At 37.2% G+C, this 26429-nt stretch overlaps 1 protein-coding gene across 1 annotated transcript in view; it reads left to right on the forward strand.

Moving 5' to 3' along the window:
- LOC139708788 (glutamate receptor ionotropic, kainate 2-like) overlaps nt 1-11584 on the forward strand; it is a 52965-nt gene extending 41381 nt beyond the window's left edge. Inside the window, exons 12-18 of the mRNA XM_071620737.1 lie at nt 374-532; nt 900-1071; nt 4230-4707; nt 5346-5616; nt 8581-8641; nt 10645-10714; nt 11463-11584. Coding sequence (XP_071476838.1) covers nt 374-532; nt 900-1071; nt 4230-4707; nt 5346-5616; nt 8581-8641; nt 10645-10714; nt 11463-11511 — 1260 coding nt within the window. The 3' untranslated portion in view covers nt 11512-11584. The remainder of the gene's footprint in view (nt 1-373; nt 533-899; nt 1072-4229; nt 4708-5345; nt 5617-8580; nt 8642-10644; nt 10715-11462) is intronic.
- The last annotated feature ends 14845 nt before the right edge of the window (nt 11585-26429 follow it).

A 26429-nucleotide genomic window follows, 5' to 3' on the forward strand; every position in this document is an offset into this window, starting at 1 on the left:
CCAAAAGAGAAGTAATCCTAATGAATTAAACCGTTAAATATCTACTCCTCAAAAGACATATGTCTATTCACATTTCACTAATAAACCACTTCACATTCTGTCCAGCATCGGTTTGACGTGTTGTGGCTGCGTGGTTGACACAGTGGATCCTAATTCCTGAACCCTCAATTCGAGTCTCCCGGCAGTTGTAGTAGTGTCCTCAGGCAAGGCACTTTTGTCTTCTTGTCTAGTCTTTCGGAGGAGACTTAACGTAATCCATTTTGCGGATGCTTCCTTAATAAAGCTATGATTTCATCCTTAGTGGCTACGATTTCTTCCTTAATGGTTACGCAAGATGACTAATCCTTCAACTACAAACCAAACATTTTGACAGCTTGCTGACATGGCCGTGGCAGGAATGGTGATAAATTCGGACCGTGAGACCGTGGTCGACTTCACAAAACCCTTCATGAACTATGGCGTGGGCATTCTGCTTCGTAAGCCGCAGAAGAAGTCCAACGTATTCGCCTTCCTGGAACCTCTCGACATCAAGGTTAGACATTTTACGTTGAATCTCACTGATTTTGTTCCTTGTCCTTGACCTTTTTCTTTTTTCTTTAGTGTGAGTATGCGGTTTCTGCAATTTCAATTCTTCTATGTTTTTCGAAGCTGGCGGAATATTGTGACACCCAGTTGCTGAACATTTCGTAGTACGATTTAACTGTTGTGAGAAACAAAAAAAAAACCAATTATGATTTCACTGCAAAAATCAAATGAAGTTCACGTATCATTATTTCTAAAGTGACAAAAAGATTAGTGTCCCTCCACATTTAAAGCGCTCACATAAAGAGTAAGTACATACGAAATCATTTTTTAGCCGTACCCTTCTCTCCAAACATCTCTTTTTTCTCTCTCTACAGGTGTGGGGCTGCGTGCTCGCCTCCTTGTTCGTGGTCGGTTTCCTCATCTACATCCTGGACCGTCTGAGCCCGTACAGCTCTTACGGCAAGGGAGGTCCGGAGTGCGACGAGGCCAACGATTTCAACCTGCAGAACAGTCTCTGGTTTGCCTTCGCATCGTGTCTCCAGCAAGGTGAAAACTATGGCACTGTCATTCTGTCTGTTTGTCTCCTTCTCTCCCTCTAAGCAAGGTTTATAATACATATCTATATATCTGTATATCAAGTACACATACACACACACACACATATATATATATATATATATATATATATATATATATATATATATATATTGAAACAAAGAAGGGAAAACTGACCAGAAACAAATAATAAACAGTGAAAACTTTGAGCAAAGAAAATGTGTTTTCAGAAAACCCATTTTCTTTGCTCAAAGTATATAAACTCTCATCCTTGGTAACATCAGCTCAAGTACAATACATAATATCTATGCTGTACTTTTTAGTGCCTCCAGAACATTAGTCTAGTGACTATATATAGCAGCCAAGATTCACTGAGTGAAATCCAGTTTTTATAGCTGCTTTGAATATCTTTGAAAGCGGTCAGGATGAACAGACTTTGACCGGAAAAAAAGGCGATCCAGTCTGATTCGGTGTTTTGAACCATTGCGAACTGTTTAAATCTCTGTGACCGCACGCCAGAATCAGATCAGTAAGCATGGTAAAAAGTCTGTCATCAACTTGAATAATTACGCAGTACCTGCTACATGCTATAAGGATTACAACCAGCAGTGGTTGCCAGGCGGAAGGCGGAAGCTCGATGGTCTGGTGGATGAGACGCCTGTCCGGTGATCAGGAGGTCGCAGGTTCGAATCCTGCTCGAGTGTGTATGCCCATAGTTTCTTCTGTTATAGCTACTACTATTAAATACACTGACCAATTAAGTGCTTGATGTAGGGCGGTTTGTCAATCAGTTGCGATAGGCCTACCCCTTTGGGAGAGACCGATCGGTGGATTTGTTTAAGTTTTTTTATATAGATTGTCCAATTTTTTCCTGTTTTTGTTTTGTTTTGTTTTGTTTTGTTTGTTTTGTTTTTGGTGTGTGTGTGTCTGGAAGAGCCAAAGTGTGGTGGCTTCCAGATTTCGCGAGAGATGAGTGACAAGATGGTGTATTCCACAAGGCAAAGCTGTGATGGAAAGCGTGTCTCATTTTTCACCGAATGTGTGAATTTATTAAAACCTAGGCGAATACGGCACTGATAAAAAGGCTAAGGAAGTAATGCCGGGTAGCAAGAACCACTTCGGGTCAAGAATTATTGCACGCAACATGAAATTTGATTGGCGCACGCTGCATGAATCTGACGAATCTGACAGAAATGGTTCCAGTGGGTTCTCGATCGGAGTTGCAAATAGAAGAACTCTTTTTCTTAACCTCATTTGAAAAGGTTAAAAAACGGCTTAAAGTGTTCTATCCTGCAGTACAGACAAGGAATTATATTTTCCATGGTCATCTTTCTACGGTTGAAGGTCACCTTTGACACCTTTTTCTCCATTATACCATTGTTATCGTCAATATTTAACGAATTTCTTCTGTCGAAGTCCAAGAGACTTTGTACTTAGTACCAGCCCCAAATCGTTCATCCATCAAGAAAGGGTTTAACCCAAGATGTCACTCTTACATCCAGTGTGAAAATTGGTACCAGTCGTTGCTCTGGTAATAAAACTGACAAGGCCCTCAAAGAAGTTTCAATACTGATTCTGGTCTCTTACATCCTCCGCTTTCGCGGGACCAACACTGCGGAATTTATTTCCACGCAATCGAGCTGAAACACTCAAACTCCATACCGTCTATGAGGAGCAACCTAATATCCTACTTTTTAACCGTGCGTCTTGAAGCCAGACATTAATTTCCTCTGCTGCTTCTTTTACGATATTTTCAGTCTAATCATTTCGGTGTAAAGCGCCTCGAGTATTTATTCAGAATGGAAAATGGCGCTATAGAAACTGTATGTGTGCATAATTATTACTTATAATCTTTGGGTAACTTTGACCACAACCATCAGTATATTTCACACATCATCCGAAGATTGTAGTAGACTGATTGAGGTAGTTTTCGACAATAGATGTTAGTACTGATTTATGAAGTTAATAAACTGTTGCCGAGAATGAAGCAGGAGCATCAGATAATGTAACGTAATCATGTGTACTTTGTATTTTTCAAGAAGTTTAATCTTATCCATCATCCATTCTCCGTCTCTTTTTTCCACCCGATATATTTGGTGTCATCAGCCTACTGGAATGTGAGAACCAATCATCCCGTTGAAGGCAAATATTATCATTTCTTTCTTGTATTCGTTCGAAAAAAAAAGACAATATCAGAAACGATTTCACATGATTAGGGTAGAATTGTTTCTACGTTTTATCTTTGGGAATGGGAGTGTTCCACGAGTGGCTTCAACCAACACGCCCTGCATGGTGACGAAAGCATTATCAGGGATACTTGGAGTGAGCTGGTGCATGTGCACATAGAAAAAAATACAGGAAAAATAAATTGTTCGGGTGCCGATGAATTTGGTTTTTCCATTCCAGTATGTTGATGATATTTGACGGAATGAAGATTTGCCATGGTTTCATATCTTTATCACTCGTTTATTCTCTTTCCCAAAGATAGAACAGTTTGATATTTACTGAATAAAAAGCTTTTTATTGTCTTATTAGTGATTACGTACTCTATCCCGTGCGGACAACATCTATGAATGCAGTTTTAAGATAGTACGACATACTTTGCTTTGTTTTCCTAGATGCTTTCTTTAGGTACTCAGCAGATTTTATTTTCATGCACAGCAATTTTTTTTCTTTCATGCGAATATGACATTTTTGAGGTGTTAGATGTTGATATGGTAACGGTGGTGAAACTGATATGTATTTGAATGTTCGACAGAGAGAATAAAGAAAGCCATTGATAAAACTGGTAGTCTAACTGCAAATATCTCATGATCAGCTTTTTGATATTACATGAAATTCTTATTCATTTTATTCTGACTTTCAGTTATAAGATTCTAGAGAGTATGACATGCAAAAATATAACGGCAAAAGAAATTGAGTGAAAGACATTTTAATGTTCTTTGCAGAAGGTCCGCATAAGATTTAAAAACATTTGCTGCGATAAAAAAAAAATCACTTTTCAAGTGTTTGAATGTGCCGAAAGGGATTGACACGACTGTCGTTATCATTTGCATTGTTATCATTGCAGCGACTCTGTACCTCAATGCTATCATTATCGTTAAAAATCAAACAAGCATAATAATCATCAATACAACCACTTCTCGAAGGTGGCGACAACACCCCGATCTCCGTGTCGGGACGGATGCTGAGTGCTTTCTGGTGGTTCTTTGCTCTCATCATCATCGCCACGTACACCGCCAACCTCGCCGCCTTCCTAACCGTCACCCGCATGGAGAACCCCATCAATTCCCTGGAGGACCTTGCCAATCAGAACAAGATCATCTACGGCACGATCGAAAACAGCAGCCTCCACAGGTTCTTCGAGAAGAGGAAAAACCAGCGCATCTATGAGCGCATGTGGGACTTCATGAGCTCGAGCCAGACGAGTCCGTGGGTGCCCACCGACAAGGAAGGGTACAGGCGAGTGAAGCAGGAGTCATATGCATTCTTCTGGGACGCACCCATCCTGGACTACATCAAGCAAACAGAATGTGACCTGATGACCGTTGGGAAGCCGTTCAATCTCAAGGGATACGGCATTGCGACACCGCAGGGGGCGGCCTACAGGGATAATTTGTCAGTTGCGTAAGTTGCCAAAACACGTTAGGGTGTAGAATCACGAGACGGACACACACGAGTCATACAGCTCACGAGTTCGACATTGAAAAAGAAAAAAAAAAGGTCCACGAGTCATACAGGCCACGAGATATACAGCCCATGAGTTCGACACAAGGTAAATAAGGCCCATAAGTTCTACACCACCTAAAACAGCCCACGAGTTCGACATTACAACACGGGGCTTAATGTATCGGTCTCGTTGGCCTTGTTTGCTTAGTGTCGAAATCATAGGTTGTATAATTCGTGGACTTTATAGCTCGTGAGCTGTATGACTCGTGGGCTGAATGACTCATGGGCTGTAGGACCTATAATGGGTGTCGGTCTCGTGTCGAGCACCTGTAGAATTGTACACTTGGTCCTAAAAATGCATCCGTACAATATGTCCAACAGAGTTTATAGAGTCAATGCCATATCCATGGTAAGGAAATTATTGTTTTCTTTAACCACTGAATACATCGGGGCTATCGTACAGACATAACATGTTTAATCGATATAAAATGTCACATTCTCTATTTACTAGAATAAAGCATTTACACCCATTTCTTGTATTTGTCATGAAATTATAGACTTTAACATTTTCCGTACCCCTCCTATCGTTTCCAAAGGATTTTAAAACTCCAAGAAGAGGGAATTCTGGAGGAAATCAAGAAAAAGTGGTTTGAGCGAGAGTCCATCTGTCCGGAGGAAGTGGTCAACAGTAACCCGAACACTAAGGCCTCGGCGATCGGTCTCAGTAAGATCGCCGGGGCATTCTACGTGCTCATCATCGGTGCCGTCCTCTCCTTCATTGCCGTCATCATCGAACACATGTGGCACAAGCCACCGTCATTCTACAAAAGGCGACGGCAGATGGAGGCGAGAAAGGCCAAAGAGAAGGTATGATTTCGAGACCGTATTTGGGGGCTTGTCCGGGAATTTATTCGTTCTTATACATGTTAGACATAAAATATTTTCAAATGGCATCGTATGTAGTATCGGGGTTTTTTAATTTAAAATTAAGTGTGCTGACTTCAAACTCATACTGTGACCAAAATTCCTGAATTATACATGTACATTATGTTATACATATGTTTTGATTGTCATTATAAGTGTTATTTTCACGACGAATGCATAGCCTGATTTTACATCTGCTCTCGTTGCTGGAGATACCATCTATGTTGTCAAGGGAAATGATAATAGTGAAGGCTTTGGCGTGACTAATAAGTCGGAATTAGATGTTTTGCTGTTTAATCATTGACATCGATCAAAAATCAATTCCACTGCGTGTTGTCGTACTGTATTTTCTTCAGAAAATCTCGTGTTCTAGATTTGCAAATACATACCAATCATGCCATTAAACTATGTAACATCCAAGAAAAAAATCACGAAAAAGAATCGTAAGTTGATTGCCAGAAATTGATGTTCAAGTGCACCTTTGAGTGATCTACCATATTACTTTCAAACAATCTATTGGTAATTTTCGGTATAAACCCTCTTACAAAATGCACACTAGATCGGAATACAGAGCTGGCAATCCTTTATTTTGGAATCCATTCAAGAAGCTAGCACCGCAGATTGATTATCTGTGTGTCCCCTATGAGATGATAATATTAAACTCGCATCATGCGATTACCGGGTGGGTAATGTTTTGCAAGTCAAGGACCTCATCTCATTTTTCATGCTACTAAACTTCCATCTGCTTTCCTTGACTGCATTTAACTTTTTACTAACACGTACATTCTTCGCTGTCATTTCAGCCTAACTACTAACACGCTGCTTCTAATTACATTGGATGTAATGTCAGGAGCTTGCAAAGGTGTATAACATACCTCTACATTAACATGAACCGAAGTCCTACATATAGGAATCAGAGGACTTGAAGGAAAACGACTAAAAAAATTATCCCGTTAAGCTATTAGATGAGTTAACAAACTCCATTCCCGTGCCAAAAAAGAAACTCAATAAGACTGTATTCCCTTTCTATACCATATACCAGCTCAGATTTTATCCTTGTTAACTTTGAACAATATTCCTGACTCGTCTAAGCAATCATTCCTAACGCTGATGAGGTTTATCCTGCGAGTGTTCATGATTATGGTTTGTTTAAATGAACCTACTCTTATCCCATGCGTATAAAGAGCTTATCCTTGGGTGCCCTTAAAAACCCTAAAATGTGTGTGCTAAAGCAGCACGAAAAAAAAATAACTTCCAAAAATACATTCGTATCTTTATGGAACACGAACGAAATCTGTCGAATCTCTTTTATTTACTTTTTGGATGAAAGGAAGTAACTTCAAACAGATGTATGCAATGAGCAATATTTATCAGAAATTTTCTCCCACAACAGACAAACAGACAGACAGACACACACACACACATACACACACGAAATGGAGCAGCAATTCACATAAAGTGGATGTATTGTGCAAACTCATTTCTAACAGTTTTTCTCTCCATGTCGTATGTGTGGCCTGTAACGATCTCTTACTAACAGCGCAAAGTGGTTTTCATCTCTGTAAGTGCTGAAAGCTTGCCTCGTTTGATAGCTGTCCTATCAAAATCGTCCTGTCCAAGCTTGTCCTCACGCAATCTCTTACTAACAATGCATGCTTTGTATTCTGAGTGCTCAGCTCACGTTGATGTATTTTTCTTTACCTGTTGTTTGCTTTGTTTCGTTCTTTGTTTCCGTTGCTTCCTGTTCACAGCTATTATGACGTATTACGAGCACACATGCTTATTGTAATCATGATGAGTTCTGCACTTGATATTGACAGTACCTGGGTGTAATCAATGTATAGTTGTTCAGTGGGAATGGATGTTGCAACAGAGAATTCATTAAAAAAATTAATATAACTAAACTAGAAATTAACTGTATCGGTAAGGGTTTCGTAAGCATATTTAACCTAAGAAAGAAAATGGGATGGGTGCAACTTTTTCTTACCAGACATAAAGCTCATGGTTAAGTAACTTAAAAAGAATTCCACTGTAAACACACACAGCACACAATGGTATCACGCACCTCTATGTCTCTATATATTTCGTATGCGTTCAATCATTTCTCTATATGTTTCGTGGTCTTTGTTCCGATTGTCTTACAATACAATTTCGTCGTAAAAATATATATATCAACTCTGCACTACTTCTAGGGTGTCCAGCACAACGAATATAGAGTTTTGTTTTCCTTTCGTCGTTTTCTTTATCTTATATTGTATCCCTTTTCTATTCTTGTCACTTTTCTGTCAGACCCTAACAGTCACGTGATTTGAGAGAAAATTTTCATATCAGGTTTAAACGCGGGGATGAATTTTTGTTTTACAGCGCCAAACTTAGCGGCAATTAAAGACATGCGTGAATAAGGGGACTTTAAGTTTCGTCGTCAATGATGTGTATAGGGCCGCACGTATTATTTCGGTTTCATTGATAAAGTTGAAGTCCATGTTCCCCGGGCATTGAAGTTTGTTTAATAACAATGAACTTGGATTCTTTTTTTTAAATGTCTTTCATCAAATGCTTAATGAAATGGCAATAACCTTTGGCGTCAAGTTTTGTTTTCTTGCTTGGTTATCGTCTTATTTACGTGTGTTATACAATGTATCAGTACAATTCACACTGACGCGTGTAATGTAAGTGAAAAACGCACACAATATCATGATATACGTGCTGTCACCCGTTGCAGCGCTAATTGAATGGTGACGTACTCTTCCAGTATCCGATGTTCATGGCTTATAAAGTGGCATGCGTGTATTTCTCGTCATTTTCTCATTGTGATCTACTAACCCACTGGCCTGTGTCCATACAATATGACGTATTACACTGTGGTAACCATTGCTCTTGCCTCGATTGATGTATTATTACGCACAGGACTGGGGAGAGAAGCTGCCCACATCACGCAATAATGGCTCCGCTATGCAAGACAACAACAGTAAGGTATTTTGCATATTTCACTCAAGACGTGAGAATGAGAGCATAATAATTATGAGGCAGAACTCTGTTCATTGACCTCGTTGTATTCTCATCTCTCCCAACCGATCATGTTAGATTTTACGCCACGACTGAGCTTAGGTTAGCCCTAAAATCACCTGTCATGTGCGAGTTGCCATCTCTCGAAACTTACTAAAACTTTTTCCGATACCTTGCTTCACCGATGATATTAAACTAATATTCTAAACGAAGCGACGGGGGTATTGATTTGCTTAGAGACATTATTATCATCCTGAACTTTCATTTGATCGTGTTATCTGCCTTTTAAAAACAACAACGAAAACAACAGAGCAAAAAAAAAACACGCAAAAACAAAACAAAACAAACAAACCGACTTAGTCTAGGTAAAGCGAGGCGTATGATCTAGTTCCTTTTACCTAATATGGCTTTGGGTTGTGGTGTCAACCGCTAGATTACATATACTACCAAGGGGGAAAATGCAGAAACAAATAAATGAAAGGAAGGGAAAGAAATGTGATAAAATGAAATTGACGATACCAGCCATTATGCTTTTACTTCTTTGCTGCCATCCGAATCGTTTGTAAACAATTCTTCCGACCGAATTTGGTCCCGACAAACAATTTATCCCATGTGGCATGCTAAGCTCGAAGCTACATGTGAATAGTTCAACAGCCCTCGCTATATACGTCTAATGATATATCAAAATGGACCTAAAACCTTCGACAGTTCTGACTCCCAAGTATACGGATTAGAAGGAAATCCTGTTTAAAAAAAAACTAAAAATAATACATAATAAGATATGATTAACTTACCTTATCCTGCTTGTCACTCATTTGAAAGGTGTATAAGTTTCTTGGGTATATTTTCGTCTTTTTTCATGTACATCGATTTTTTTGCTTGTTTCCTTTTATTGGGAACGAAGACAACCTGTGGGAACATTGATTTTGAAGTAAGTTTTGTACTGAATGAAGAGAACCTTATTTTTGGACAGAACCATTTTAAAAAGATGGAATGTCTGACCAAACTTTAATGATTTCATTTATAGTACATCATCAGCCGTGGTGAACAAGATTTAGAATCAGCGTTTTATATCCATAACCATTTCCTTGAATTCAACAGTATCTATTCTGTGTTAATGTGTTCTTATGACATTTTGTTATCCCTGTGACATGCCATTTGCGGGAAAGTCTAATGTTATACATTGTTGCATCATTAGTTACCAATTTGTCAAATTTACACGAAAGCTAATCAGTGTATTACCTGCAGTTACTAAAACCTCAAGTATAGGTATTCTAGGGACTGGGAATTCTGATGTAGACGCATTTTCATCTGTGAAATCAGATAAGCAATGAAAAAAGGTAGAAGCTGTGAATACTAAAATCTAAGGCAACATGTGAGTTAAAGTGACTAGTCCAGATTCGAGTCAGCTTTTCCCCTGCAGCTTCTTCTGCTTTACAAACCTCGATGTCCTTGTTGCCTATAAGTTGTAGGGACAAACTATTACACGGTTTATTCATTTCATTTTGCTCACACTTTTCTGCATTTATTTTACGATAAATGTTAACAGCGACAGTGAAGCATATATATTACAAAATGATCAGATCATAAAAATACAAATCCTGCAGTGAAAATAGATGAGACGATGTAGGTAAGTCCTTTCTTGAAGCGAAAATATCACTAGCCTATTTGTTTTCTCATTTCCGGGATTAAGATAAAAGATTAGGGTGACTAAACACCTAAGTTTGGTAAGATCTTAAACGCTTGTATAGGGAATGTGCGTCTTAACTGAATTATCGAGCTTTTCGCAGCGAGAAGAGTTACTTACAACACTAACTAACCCGTCATTGTAGGAACGAAGCGTCAGAATATAATATCCCAATATGACGCTCATAGCAATTCGTACACAAAATTTTAAAAAATGGTAAAGGTAACAATGAGAACTACAATCGTGACTTGATATGAGGTTGTCTTGTGTGTTTCTAGCAACACATTGTGCAGGAAAACGACAGCATGGTTCTTCAACCCCTCAGACCTACTCCATGGAGCACAACGGGTAAGTTAAGAACCTGTCGATCGAGTCTGGGTCTCATGAAGTATCTCATCCTTACATTTTTGCTGTGAAAAGAAAACAGAAATGCATCGGATATTCTTGTATTCTTGCACAACACGCTCATTGAAATATGAACCAAATCAAGGTAACAATTACAACATGATCTCGTGTCCCAGTCACCATAGAAGTTTACAAAACAGCTGCAAAAAAAAGGGCTTTAAATAACCCATATAGCTTACACTACCTCGGTAAATTCCAGTTGAACTATATAACTTTTTTTTTACATCATTTGAAAATGAAAGTCGTTCTGGCAATTTTAGAAGCAAAATGGAAGCGACATATATATATATATATATATATATATATATATATATAGAGAGAGAGAGAGAGAGAGAGAGAGAGAGAGAGAGCCACTATCTTTTTTTTTCCTCACTTGCTCGCAGATGCGCCGTTTTATTCAACTAAAATTCGAGGGTCATTTCAAATTCATTCAACTCTGTGCAAACTTTCAGTTCTCATTATTTCACCGAGGATAAAAATTACTTAGATAATAGCTGTTTCCTTTATCGTTTCTAACTCTGAAAGTTTTGTTCATATATTTTGTCAGAACTGATGACCGAAAATGGAAATTAAAGAGTTGCCAATTAAACAGATTCCCAAGAGAGAAAAAAATCATGAGTGAAAATGTCGGGAGATATTACGTGCTTGTATAAAGATGTTTCATCAGATGCCCACTCTCCCTGTTCTATAGAGAGCGCGTGCTAGCATCGACATCATACGACCAGCCGTCGTCCGTGTGACAAGCTGCATGATCTCCACAGAGTATATTTTCGAGAACGTTTGATGACGACGATGACGAGCGACAGATCGAGGGGAATCAATCATAAACATCAAGACGCCATCGTGTTTTATTGACATGCATTGGTGAAACAATCGCAAAAGTGTGTCCATGCGTCTCTTACAACGATATCCTTCGGACATGTTTGGAGAAGCTGGTCGCAGAGTGCCGGAAAAATGCACTGGAATCATGGGAAGTGCCAGTGGGGAGTAAAGTTTGTTTGCGTCGAATTCATAACTGAATCCTGTAGCGATGTCTTCTTGCGCCCCGCATAGTATCGTACATGTATCGAAATTTGAGAGCAAGACGTTCGCTGCTTGCTCAAGTGGAACAACTATCGATACCAACGAGACTTATTTGTACCTGCAGCTTCGGTTTATTCTTCTCTACGATTGTTATATCGGTGACTTGATGATGTCGTATTTCTTGACTCATTTACATCGCGTCGATAGATGGGGCATGAAAGTTTGTTTTTGTTTTTAATCTTGGAAGAGAGAATGTCTAACTATAGATCGAGAGGTAAACAACAACGTTGAGGTTGATAGATCGGGGACTGATACTGTCTACATTTGAAATCGACATCAAGTCCATCCAGTTTCGACGTGACGCTCAGAAGGCTTATCATAAGTTGGTGAAAGGTGTCGAAAAAGGACAATATTGCAGACGCTTTTTTTTCAAGAAAAGTATAGTGTTCGGTTATGCTATCGATAATACTCTGGAATTTTCTCCGTAGCCAAAGTCTATAATGATTTTTTTGTTTGTTTCTGTTGCTTCTAACCTTGATTTGTTTATATATATCTCTTCAAACCCATGTCCCCCCCCCCCCTATGTATGCTCCGTTTTTGAACTCAGCACAAAATCGGCTGTCATGACAAAGATGGTGCGACAGTATCTGTACAGCTTCCAGCGAATTTTAATAACTTTGCTGGGAACCATTGGTTTTTTTTTACTACTCATAGACAACATATTGGGAAATTGTTATTACAATGATATCATTGTTATGTATAATCGATGTCCGTATTAACTCGTCTTGACTCCTTTTCCGCAAAATTGTAACAAACTGACAATGACTATACTTGCAACAATGATCATTTGTTCTCGTTTGTGTTATGATTATCTTGGATTTTAACGAGTTGTCAAATGGCAAAAACAGAAGATATATTGCTGAAAAAAAAACAGTCACAGAAAAGCAAAATAGTTCTACTTGTTGACCTTTCTGCTGGAGGAAGTGATTCCTTAGCGTTAATCCCTCGGCCCCTGTGTTTGTTTAGTCACTACGTAACACGAGCAATGTCTGAAATGTTATTTAATCATTTATTATTCTTATTTGATGCGAAAAGTATACTTTTCTTTGTATGGTGTGTGAGAAAGAGACAAGAGATGTAGTGTTAATGTCTCTAGAGGCCTAGTTTTGCATCTTTCTATCATGTTTGACATTCTTGTTAGAATTATTATTTGAAAATTTTCCGTATCTTTCAGGTTGGATCCGTGCATCTTGTGTGTCCCTTAATAACGTTCTCAATCTTTGCTTTGATATCGAAGAATTTGTCGGACAATGAATGTATAGATTCGAGGAATAGATGAAATTCAATAAGAATTAAATTTCAGCAGTGAATTTTGCACAAATACAACACAACAGCAGGAGTAATTTGTCGTTTACACAATAAAGTTACAACTCGGTTGATTTCTTCTTGTATCAGACAAGGTTGTAGGACTATACACATCGTTTATTGAATCGTCTATGTTAGCTGACCCCATGAAATAGGTAACAGCTTGAAGTTTCTAGTAATTTGTAGTTTGTTTCGGGATTTTTATCGGAAGAATACTGACAGCTTCACTGATTTTGATTAACATCTGGTGCTTATCCTTACATGATTCCTGGTGAATTGCAGACAAAGACTTAGTGTTTGTGTCATACTTTTTTCAAACGTGTATGAACAACTTCTTGCAAATTTCACTCTATGTCCATATATGAAATTTGTATGTAATGTGTGTTGTCATCCTGAGTCCTGCTATCTTTTTTTTTTACTGACCTGCAACGATAGGAAATTTAACAGTGGTAGATGTTTATAGATCAGGTTAAGCTGTGACCTCTTTACGAATTACACATTATTTGAGTATTTACAATTAAAAAAAACTTTCATGGAGTGTCAAAACAGGCGTTTTGCAAAATTTAATGAAAACGAGTGTCATAACATAAATTGCATGATGTTTAAAGACAATATAATCTATCATCTGCGACTTAAATTCATTGGAGACTCGTTGGTAATAATTCCTGCGTTCATGTGCGGAGTGTTGTATTATTCTATAGTCAGCTCTAAGTAATTAGAAGCTGTCAATGCGTCTTTCAGATGATACTTTGTGTTAGTAGTCAGTGTAGGTTGAACGAGGAGTGAGAGTCCACATACTTGCGAGAAATGAATTTCATGACTGGAGGAAAATTGCACAAGATATCACGGTCCGGGAGAAGTTTCACAAAAATCTGACTTGATGTAAGAATAAGAATGCTATAGGAATTTGTGTGGAGGTTTCACGTTTTCACGCATCAGGCATATTGGGGATTATTTTGCTGAATTTCCTTCGTTTACAAATGAAATCACAATATTGGGTCAATCACAATGATATCCTTCACCTGAAATAATTGAGTCTTTACCACAGTTAATAATGACGACCAATGAGGGAAAATTGTTTGTGGTTGCTAAACAAAAACATGGACCTAAACATGGCATTTATATTTTTTATCTATATAAACTAATGGAAGAGTTTTGAGGCGACGACATGATATGCATAGTTGATCTAATTTTCATAACACCAAAGTATAACCGATAGTACCATTTCGTGAAACATATGACAATCTAACATCCATTACTTGCTTTACTATTGTCCACTCTATAATAGCTTCACTTTATTTGCCCGTTTCGCTTGATTGATTTTACTCCATTCAATAAAGTCAACATGAAGTGAATTTTTACATTTACGGAAACATTTTTTATTGTTGATATGAGACATGTTCAAATGTGATATGTTATTTTACTCTACACGTACATATTCTTGTGGTGTCAAAGATTAACACTGAGTGCATTGTGTGGTTCTTGGAAATACTGCGCTTTCGAATAGTTTATCATGAGCACTTTTGATAGTATGATATGAAGAATATCAGCAAATTTTAAGAAACACCACACTTGTCAACTTTTATATGCTAGTGGATTTTTACCATATAAATTGTTTTGATGATACAATATTACTCGTCTAGTGAATCATATGTAATCAGTCTAAATACAATCTTTATGAGGCATTTCTACAACGACCGCAGATATAGGTCTTAAGACATCTTCTACCAAAGTTTTTGCAAAGTTGAATGAACTTTGGACATGCCAAAAGCTGACGAGGTTCTGCTGTGAGCTTTAGATAGGGAACATGGAAATACCGATAACGATTGCTTAGCAAATATTCTGCCTGCGTGAACTATGTATTGATATCTTGTTATTCTTGCTGTTTTTATATCATTCTTTCAATCAAAGAGCGATTGTTTATCTAGAAGGGAGGATTAAGGAGAGGTAATCAATTTCTTTTTGGTTGATGAATCTGCGTGTATTTCTCGTTCTGCAAGGAAATGTACATACACTCGTGGTCAGGTATAGTCTGTATCATTGTATCTACACCTATATCGCAGTAGAACAAAACTGTCCAACCGTCTTCCTATCTCTATTCTACACTTAATCAGTTTGAAAAGCTTGGTAACAATAGTAGCACGTATCGCAACCATGCCGATACCAGCTCAAAGGCACATGGTAAATATTGTATATCAGTCTGATTTTTTTTTTATTTACGCAAAATTTGTCCTTTGCCTTTTTCGTCGATATGAATTACCCTAAAGACACTAACAAACAATATCATCAGCCTGTCTAGTATCATTTTATTAGGTCTCTTTATAATACAGTGAAAAAAAATACTGAAGTCCCTCTGAAGTAAACTATTTTTTCTCATAACTTTGAAAAAAAAAAACGTGTGAAAGTTGTGCGCAGGCGCCATCTTAATATCCCTGTTATGAAATAAGTGCAAGGTCCACCGACAGGGTCAGAGTCTTCTACGCATGTTCAAAGGTTTGACATAACGTCATGTTGCTCAATGATAAAAAAAAGAAATATTCCCGTCACGATAAAGTGCAGTGGTAAACATGGTAGTATCAGTACGCATTAAAGTTCCCCAGTATTCGCGTAACCTATGAAAAATATTCATGTAATATTAAATTTTCATATTTTATATAGTGCCACAGAAAGAGAAAAATATATCACAAACACATGAAACAGAATGTATCGCTGACATACCTTTCAAACGTGTTATTCATTAAAACATGGGAGTTGATCTTTGTACCTTGTCCTGTCTCTAAGCCTGCCTTTTTTCCGGTGGTTTGAGGGTCAGGGAAAGAATGACTCGCATGAAATGACGCAAGTGTGAAACGTAGTAATTGAGGTGCGTCGTACTTACGTCAATGTGTTCCACTACATTTTTTTTCTTTTCACATCGTAGCCATTGTGGTCAAGTTTGTACTGTTGCCGTATGCAGGTATGCATATATTGATGATTGTACTCGTAGTTGCCTGTATACATGCGGAGTTTGTTGAACGAGACGGACGAACGTTTTTGCTTAGTTTTGTTTTGTTGTTTTGTTGTTGTTATTATATTTGGGGTGGGGAAAGGTTTTGGGGACAGGCATACACTGTAAAAAATTTGTTTAGTTTCTAAACACCTAACTAAACACTTTTCTGTGACAGTTTAAAAACACTGCGACGCGTTTATATATTAAACATGTTTAGGAACTAAACACAAGCTGTGTTTATTTTCAGCACACCCTAGGTGTTTATCACACACACATGTTTATGTTTTAAACGGTTCTGATGTTTAAAAACTAAACACCTGCTCTGTTTATAGCCTAAACACCAAACGTTTACACCATAATCACTCACAGTGTTTAAATACTAAACACCGCACAGTCACATAATCACCCACAATGTTTAAGATCTAAACACTGAACCAAAAAATAAACATGACGCACTGTTTACGATGTAAACACTGCGACATGTTTATTCGCTGTGACAGATTAAAAACACTGCGACATGTTTATTTGCCATTTGAGTGTTTATTCTCAGAACACATGTCTGATTTTAAGATCGATCACAAAATTGCATACACTAAACATGTGACATGTTTACATATTAAACATCGCAATTTCTCAGTGTTTATATGATACATGTTTACACCTTATACATGCTGAGTGTTTATATGAGACATGTTTACACGTCATACATGGTAATTTCCACGTGTTTATATGAGACATGTTTACACATCATACATTCATACATGCTAATTTCTACGTGTTTAAATGATACATTACTCATCATGCATGTTAATTCTCATGTAATTATTAATGTAAAGTGGATTGTTTCCACTTTTGCATAGAATGAGATAAACGCATAACATTATATAGAATTTACCCAGTGATGTACCAAATCATCAGCACACTTACAACGCATAATACCAGGGAAGACCTGGGTTAGCTTTCACAAACATTTTGGCTACAAGAGTCAAAGGCACTTCTCTGAATGTAAGTTATCAAAACATCAGTCAAAGCTTGGGCAATATCTGATGAATAATAAGTTAAAATCCTTTAAAGGGGAAATCGAGTCCAATAAATAAGATAGTCTGATATAAAAGAGTAAAATCTTACAGGTTTAACAGTAAAAATTTGAATGAAATCGGATGAAAAATAAGGAAGTTATAAAATTTTTGAAGTTTTGCTAATTCCTGCGAAGCAGTTAAAAGTGGATATGAATATGCAAATGAGTGAGTTGACCATGTCATAACCTCACAATTTTCCATTGATCGTGTACAAAAAAAAATGATGAAATTCAATGTTTATGTTAATGAAATGTGAAAGATTATGGTATTGCTGGTTGAATAACTTCAGAAAGTGATCAGTTAGATATATCAGGACTTGAGCCTCGGGAATAATTTCGTTTGGATGAAAAACTTTAAATTAAGTAAGTGGGGAATGACATGCCCACGTTGCCATTTGCATATTCATAATTAACCATTCAAGAACTGTATCCTCAAAAATTAGCGAAACTTCAAGATGTCATAACTTCCTTATTTTACATCCGATTTCGATCAAAATTTTACCAATGAACTCTTAATATTTTACTCTTTCTTATCAGACTAACTTGTATTTTCACTGGATTTCCCCTTTAGATATTGCCATGTTTTGCTATACGACACCATACTGAGTTAAATGCAAGATACCTGGGAGTCACTGGCCTGTACAGGAAGACGTAAATGAAATTCTCTTCTATACAGACAGTAAAGTTTGTATATGCAGGAAATGGCACACAACTCATTTTGGAGAAAAAACAATATTGCATTTAACAATTACTTTTCAGTTACATGTAATTCTTGGCCTACTTTCAAGAATTGCCGTCTTTCTACTGTATTCAGAACTAATTCTTAGTATTGTAAAACAAACTAATAAACTTGTTGATTGTGAATTGCAACTCAACGCTTCGGAAGCTTGACATATATGTAACACCTCCAGGAACATAACTGCAGTCTGTGAACAAATCCAAGATTGCATCAATTATTGGCAAAGTGCTTTGGGTAGCCGAACCAGATTAGGCTCACAGCAAATTATACCATGCACAACACTATGGTCGTATTGGTACTGATCAGGGAGTATAGATGATGCACTCCATCATAAAGAGACCCCCCCCCCAAAAAAAAAAAAAAAAAAAAATGTTTTCACTGTATTTAGCCTGTGGTGAACATCTGCACTCCCTGATCAGTACCAATAATGGAACTTAAATACATACATGATATTGTTCTTTTCACTGCGACGATCACTGAAAGTACATGTAGGCTAACAGTACTGTATGGATTTTTCACTTTTGCTATTTTGAGAGAAATATTAGAATGTTAGTGGATTTCAAAGGGTGAGTAAGAAAAAAAATTCTACAACTGTACCTTGCTAGAACCTTGGAGAAAGAAGTCAAACTCAATGGGTATACATGAATAGTCTATTAGAGTCTAATCAGTCTCATCATACTCCACATAATCATGGTATGGAGGGCTACTTTCAATCTCGACACAGCAGAATTTTTTGATAAAGACAAGAGGATATGAACAAGGAAAAAATAATGCATTGCAACTGGAGTCGGGAGGGTATGCAAGGCTGTCATGAACACGCAATGTGATCAGCAAGACTCCTCCCTTGTCAATTTGTCTGTCAGTTGCAAGACTCCTCCCTATTCTCCATACATGTTGTACTACATTTCTAATACCTCTCTCCATGTGACCGATTTCAAGAATATCTCAGAAAGAAAATACATTGTATTAACTACCGAATACTGCATTTCCTATCAGGTCTACAAGAAAATTGCAAAGAATTCCGAACAAATACGTACTGGCCTCTTATTTGCGTCCATTATCTGCTGATTGTATTAGGAAGCACCTGAGGGGGGAAAAATGAAATGGCAGATATTTTGATTTGATTTGTTTTGATTTCTATATTCCTTTTTGCACAAGAATATAACAGAAAGCCAATCGAACAAAGTTCTTGAGTAATATCTTAACAGTGAATTACAAGGACATTGGTGGATGAATAAAATGAAGTGAATAAAACTGTTTTTCTTAATAGTGCAAAACGATTTCGAAGAAGTGTCTTTACATATTAGATAAAATTACAATTTTACGTACCAGCTGTTAAAAAAAGAACAATTACACATATCTATGAGCAATAAGAATGAAGGTGACCATTATCGTAAGCACAGAGGACAGTAGAATCGCTTTGTTTTGGATATCCCTGCCATTTCAAAACCAATTTTCATCAAATAAGCATTGAATTCCTCTTCGAATTATATAGGCCCCCTACCTTCATATTTCTTTAGAGGTTCGTCATTATGTAATACACACACGCATACACACACACGGAGAACTGAAGCCCTATCGCATACCAAACCCTATCATACCCCATATGATTTACTTTATTCTAGTATACAGGTTTACATGCACACTGTCAGTGAAGAAAAAAAAAACCAATAGAAAGGTTGCTCTAACAGGTGGGATGCCTCCTAATAGGTCTGTAGTCCATCATGACGATGTGAGACATCACATGGCTAGCGGGAAAAGATTATTAACATTCAAAATTGTTATCCATGGTTCATTTTCTTCATATGGCATGTAGGCCTATAGATATACTGTATATCAGTATATCTTGCGATGTCCTTGTAATCCTCAGATGTTTGCACTTTTAGACGGGGTGTATAGTGAAGCGCATGCATCTTTCATTCTAATCCAGACAGGTTTGGCGTGATCCCTGATCAATTCTTCCATGACGTACTGGTGCTGGTAAAAAGAAATGATTGCACAAGGAAAACAAATCAGTTGGCTTTGCAATACAATGGACTTAACTGCTCCCATAGATTCTGAAAATGAATGGGTAGCAAAGAAGTTGACTGAATCCATAAGCAAGTTCAAATTTAAAGGAATGACAGAATCCCTTCGTCACATTACCACTTAGTGTCTTGCGTCAGTTTTTACTTACTTTGCTGAATTTTCTGGACATAGTTCAAGTCTTTTTTGTTGTTGTTGTTTGTTTCTTATTCATCATCATTATCAAGCAGAGTTACGACCATTACTGTATCCTTTGTCTCTTGGGTGAAGATTTTCACACCTGTAATTTACACTTTCAACAATATTTGCAATAAAATCAATTTTCCATATTTATTTTAGGTAGTAGTATTCGGGAGTCGGGAGTAGGTCCCCCCCCCCCCCAAAAACAAACAAACAAACAAACAAACAAACAAAACAAACAAAAAAACAAAAACAAAAACAAAGCAAAACAAAACAAAACAAAACAAACAAACAGACAAACAAACAGAAGAACGTAAAGCATCTAAAATCTGCATTTTATAGAAAATCATTTACATGCCCTTTAAGTACATAATATTCATTGATTTGGCTCTGCAATTCTGAGTACTTACTTGATTTCCACTTTCCACATGGGTAGTATACAGTGATGTACTATCCCCAGTTGATTTACTCTGCTGACTGCAGCATGCCTCGTTCTCTGCCAGCAGAGGTACCATGGTAATGTCTTGCAGAATTTATACAGTCGTCAGGACATCATCGTCACCCACTTTGGTGTCATCGGCATCCCTTTCCAAGACATCCTATTCTTACGGGCTTTACATTCAATTTTCACCACCTGTTGAGTTATGAAGAATTTACAGGGAATAAAACTGAATTTCACTCATAATATAGTCACTAACCCATCGTCATTCACATGAAAGATACTTCATAACTTCGTAAAAGATACAGTGAGTTTACCCGCTAGGCCGAGTTTACCCATAACTACGGCACCGGTAATCTGTAGAGTGTAGGCCTATTGTAACGTTAACAACACTAACACGTTACAGTTAGAGCGTTCCCCGTTCTATAAACGTTAACCGTTAGAATAGAAAACTAAAACAAACGAGCAAAATCTTTAAGGGCGTAGCCTATTTCTACGCCTACTACAGTTTTACATTAAACGAGGGCAATTTTGCACTAAATCTTGTTATTCACCGACTTAGTAGGCTTAGCAGACTTACCGCTTTCATGCAGGCCGGCCAGGCTAGAACTTCATCGCTTCGACGCCATCTTAGCTAGATCCGCTCCTAGATCCTTGGCCTTTAGCTTTGCAGTAACAGTCAGTGCAGTCGATCGAGTCGTAAGTACAGTGTACAAGTTAGTGTAGTGTGCCAAGCAACGAATGCGCACGTACTGTAGGCCTACGCACATCACGCTGCTAGGGCAGCACCAGCCAGCCAATTAGACAGATTCATCCGTACAGGTACGTACGCGCACATCTTCTTTCCCGCCAATTGTGCATTGATTATGGTCATAATATGCATAGCACGAGTGTGCGCTAGAAGCGCACGCACAGGGCACCACTGCGTGCGTTGTGGCTGCGGCCGTCATGTCACATGCGCTGCTGACTTGTAGAGTACGAGTATCACAGTGTTTATTTTAAACATGTGCGGTGTTTAGAACGTGTTTACGAGGCGTTCTAAATGTAAACGCGTCTGTTTACCCTGACAGTAGAAGTGTTTAGGCCTAACCAACAAACATTTGGGTAATGCCCTAAACCATGAACGAAATCATTAACAAAGGCAATTCCCATTTTTTTTCTAGCAGTTAAAATATAGGACTGTACATGAGAAACCAAAATATAAATTTATTACAGTTGTGTTACATATTTTTAGGTTATCCTTTTTCCTTATTGATTAGGCATTTCCATGAAAGGCCTAAAACATGAATTATTTCATAGTGCATCTTGATGTCGTAACAGTTTCCACTTTCTCGTGATAAAAGGAAACTAGAAATTGCAATTTACACACCATTTCCAACACTTTTACATATATATATGGACATATTGAGATTAATATAGCGTGACCAGAATAAACACTCGAACTAAACACTCCAAGCTAAACACTTTAACTCTCAATACTTTATACGTGCTATACACACCGGGTGTTTAGATGTTAAACAAAGTGTTTATATTTTTAACACTGTGTTTAGTTCATAAACATGTCGCATGTCGCATTTTTTACAGTGTATATAGGGTACACCCCTCCCCCGCGCGCTTCAACGGGAATAGTCTCCGGGCAGAACTCTGGACGAATCATGGGTTTTGTTTTGATTTTTGTTACCTTTTTGTTATCTTTTTTTTTGTTGTTTCAAGATGAAAGTGTGTGGGCCAGGGGGTATAACAGGGCTGCACCCCCTCACGATTCCAAGGCTCCTGCAAAAGGAGATGATGAGAAGCATGTGACAAAGAAACGGGATTTGCATAATTGTGCTCTCGTTGCAGGTACAGTATCATACAGTATATATATATATATATATATATATATATATATATATATATATACATATATATATATATATACATATATATATATATATATATATATATATATATATATATATATATGTATATATACATGGGCAATTCCACGGTAACTGACGTTACACGTAAGGATTTTCTTGAAATTGTTTACCTTGTAGTTTTGTGAATGAAAGCACCTTGGGCTCGCAATTAGCATTGATGAATAAGTTCATGAGAATGAAGAAATAGGTGGAAAGTTTTTCTCTCAAACTGCATTTCTTATGACATAGCAAGTAAAAATGTGTCGGTAACTGACGTTACGGAAAAAGGACATGGGAAATTATGGTGTAGATGTAAATGGAAATATCTCATGTCCCTGACTTTTAGCCTTTACGTGTTTAATATGGCAATACACCTAGGTTCTTAGGAACAGGTGTGCAAAATAATGTGCACTTTAGTTGTCTCCTTTTACCACCATGCCAATTTCAGTGAAGGCATGACGGTAACTGACGTTACGTAACTGACGTTACGCTTACATTTGCCATAGGGTTTACACATGCAAAATCATGATTGGGAATAACTACAGTTTGTATGTGATATTTCATAATTCTGACCATTCAGAATGATTTGGTTGATATGGAGTCATACCTTGGTTCATCAGTCATAAATACACAATGAAATGAAACAGTAGTCCATTTTCTTTGTGTTCTATGAAAACTTAAAGGTAAACATGTCAGTAACTGACGTTACGTAACTGACGTTACACATACTTTGCCGTGGGGTTTACAGAGAACTAATTTATTTAACAGGTTATCATACTGCTGCAATGTACCAGTGACAATCCCAGGCAACTACAGCAACAAATTAAATCAAAATCTAAAGACATAAATGATATTGGGTGGGCCCTTAGGGGGCACCCCCCCCCCCCCATGCCATAGCACAGTTGGGCAAAAATAATGTAAATGCACAAGAGGATATTTCTTGACATTTGGTCTGAAGATTTAATTTTTATTCAACATTTATGATTACACAGAGCCATTAATAGATTAAGCAGTTCCAAGTATAAATATATTAACATGACTAAGGGCTTTTTTGTTTGTTTGTTTGTTTGTTTGTTTGTTTGTTTGTTTTTTAATGAACAGGAAAGTTTTTATCTACATAGAGTGCTCCACCCATAATACCTTGTAGTACTACACAAAACATGGATACTTTTGTGCTTGAAAAAAAATATCAAAATATCTTCCAGGTCATGGGGAAAAAACATGTATCAACTCATAGATATGCATAAATATGTATGAAATCTATTGTGATATATTTCTCCTTCTTTTCTTTATTTTACTCCTGATGATCTCCATCATCAATTGATTTAAATGAAAAGTGTTGCACTTTTAATATTTCTCTGTGAAGAAGAAAAATAAATGCTTTTTTGGTCAAAAGAGCATTATTGTTTTATTCCTAGCTTGAAGTAATTCAACTGATTTTCTTTTCCTTTTCACTGATATATCATGGCTTGCAAATACATTCGAGATACCAAGAAATCGGACTTTGCAACGAAAGAATACTAAAATCAATATAAAAAACTCTTCCTGTTCATAATTATCATGTGTTGTATTACAAAATGTCCCTGCATGAATAGAATAAAGTAATCAACAAATACACACTGTATGAACAATTTTTTTTCTAAACCCTATAGAATCCTCTCTCACTTTGAGCAACATCAGTGTTAAGTTTCAAACAATAATGAGTACATGCCTTACGTACCATAATACAAGATGAGCCATGTTAACTACACCACACATTTAAGTGCAAGAGAAGAAATATCTGTTTGTGCATTTGCCTTGAGGTAGAAACTGGACTAAGCTTCCTGAAAAAAAAAATGCCAGCAAAAGCAGACATTGGTGAAGATTGTTAAACTGTTGGTATACAGCTGTGCAGAAGTTTTTTTTTTTTAAATAGAAAATGTGGTTAACATGCAATCATGTCACTGATTAGGCCTACAAACTTTGGTAGCTATATCATCCCGTAGGACTGGGAATGTACTAATTTGAGTGCATATACTGCATGTGGCAAACTAAACTTCCAGATGATTTAACCTTAAACTTGTGCTGAATCAAAAATCGAAAGCTCAAGCCCCCCCCCCCCAAAAAAAAGAAAGATAATCATGGTAAATGAATGAAATGAATTTAGAAATAAAATAAAATTGAAAAAAAAATATATCCATGGACATACCATGGTAATGACATCATTTCATATGAAAGGGATTGCTGCTCTTTGTTGTAAGTTGACTTCCCAGATGTATTGAAATGGCCAAAAGTCAAAAAATTGCCTCAGTCATAATTACTGTCATGGTAACTGACGTTACATACTCGTGTAAGACGTTTCGGTAACTGACGTTACACATTTTGTAGTGTTCATTTTGACTCTCCAGTATGCCAAGTATCCTTATTTCTGGTATAAAAATAAAGGCATATGGGCATACATTAGAAATCCCAAGTTACATCAAACAGCTCACTTCCTTTGATGAATAAACTTAAAAATTCCTTGTTTTTGGTAACTGACGTTACATCCATCATTATCAAAGTAATTAACAGTTTTTATCAAATTCTTTAAAGCTACCAGCTTTTTTTTCTATCGTGTGGTAAAAGACTTCTCTGGTAACTGCATACATATGAAAGATTGTTGTTTAGAGTACTAATAAAGTGGATATACAGAGAGTAAGTTATGCGACAATACACTCTTTTCACCATTGAGTTATAGGCATATTTTGGCAGCCATTTTGAAAGTCAAAATGGCCGCTTTTATTGAAAAACATAATGATTCTTACAAATTCAACTCAAGTACTGTCTGAAAATGTATGGTGTTTGAAACAAATATCATTTTGAATTTTTGGCACCTGCCAATTTTTGGCACCTGTGTCCTAGTTACCGTGGAATTGCCCACATATATATGTATATACATATATATATATATATACATACATATATATATATATATATATATATATATATATATGTGTGTGTGTGTGTGTGTGTGTGTGTGTGTGTGTGTGTGTGTGTGTGTGTGTGGAGAAAGGGGGCTGGCCTTTCATCTTCACACTATTACATCTCACTTCAAAGATATGAGGACGTTTCTGGAACACAAGTTAAAGAAACACACGGCTTTTCCCCAAATTATTGGCACATTTCATGTAGGTAAGCGTTTATTCTATTTCCCATTCTGAAGACTTAGTGGCAGAAATGATGATAAGAATTTTGAAATTTGCGTAATTTAATCAAGAAAACAAATCATATGAAGCTAATGTGGGGGAAAGTGTTCTCCATGGTGTGATAACAGATGACTTATCGAGAATCTTCACAAAGATATTTTGACAGTTCAAGCATAACCTTCTCCAAAATACAACAATAAGAAATTATACAAATATAAGAGAGAGACAGGAAGAGAGAGAGGGGGAGCTAAAACAAGAGACAAGAGACAGGAAAGGGCTAATAAGAAAACTTTTATTGTGATTTTGGTTGTTGTTCCAATATGACTAGCTGTACTTTTATTGATTCACTAATTCGTATTCATATTACTAGCGCACAAGCCCAAACGACAGTGAAAATCAACTCTACAGGTGCTTGGCAACATGAGGTATCAAGAGCAGTCTGTGTAGGCCTATTTGTTCAAACTCTCATTTTACAGCTGTAAAGTGTACGTTGTGGATTTGTCAACACTGACTGCTGCGAGGGTCCCTCAGCCTTATCCTTACCTTTTCGCGACACTAAAGAATCGCTAATGAAAACAAACAGACTAATTGCCATAAGTTGCATCTAACGGGGCTACATATGCAACCATCCGTAGCTTATATCGTGTAAATATGATTACTGTTTCCCCCTCCCCTTTAACCCTTGTTGACTGTGCCAGAGGATATACGTAAGATATTTCCCCGATGAGGGTGTCAGAGCGAACCCCATTCCTCCA

This window comes from Diadema antillarum, unplaced genomic scaffold (assembly GCF_040938485.1).
Source record: "Diadema antillarum isolate AM-2024a unplaced genomic scaffold, OU_Dant_1.0 seq00001373_RagTag, whole genome shotgun sequence".
Lineage (NCBI taxonomy): Eukaryota > Metazoa > Echinodermata > Echinoidea > Diadematoida > Diadematidae > Diadema > Diadema antillarum.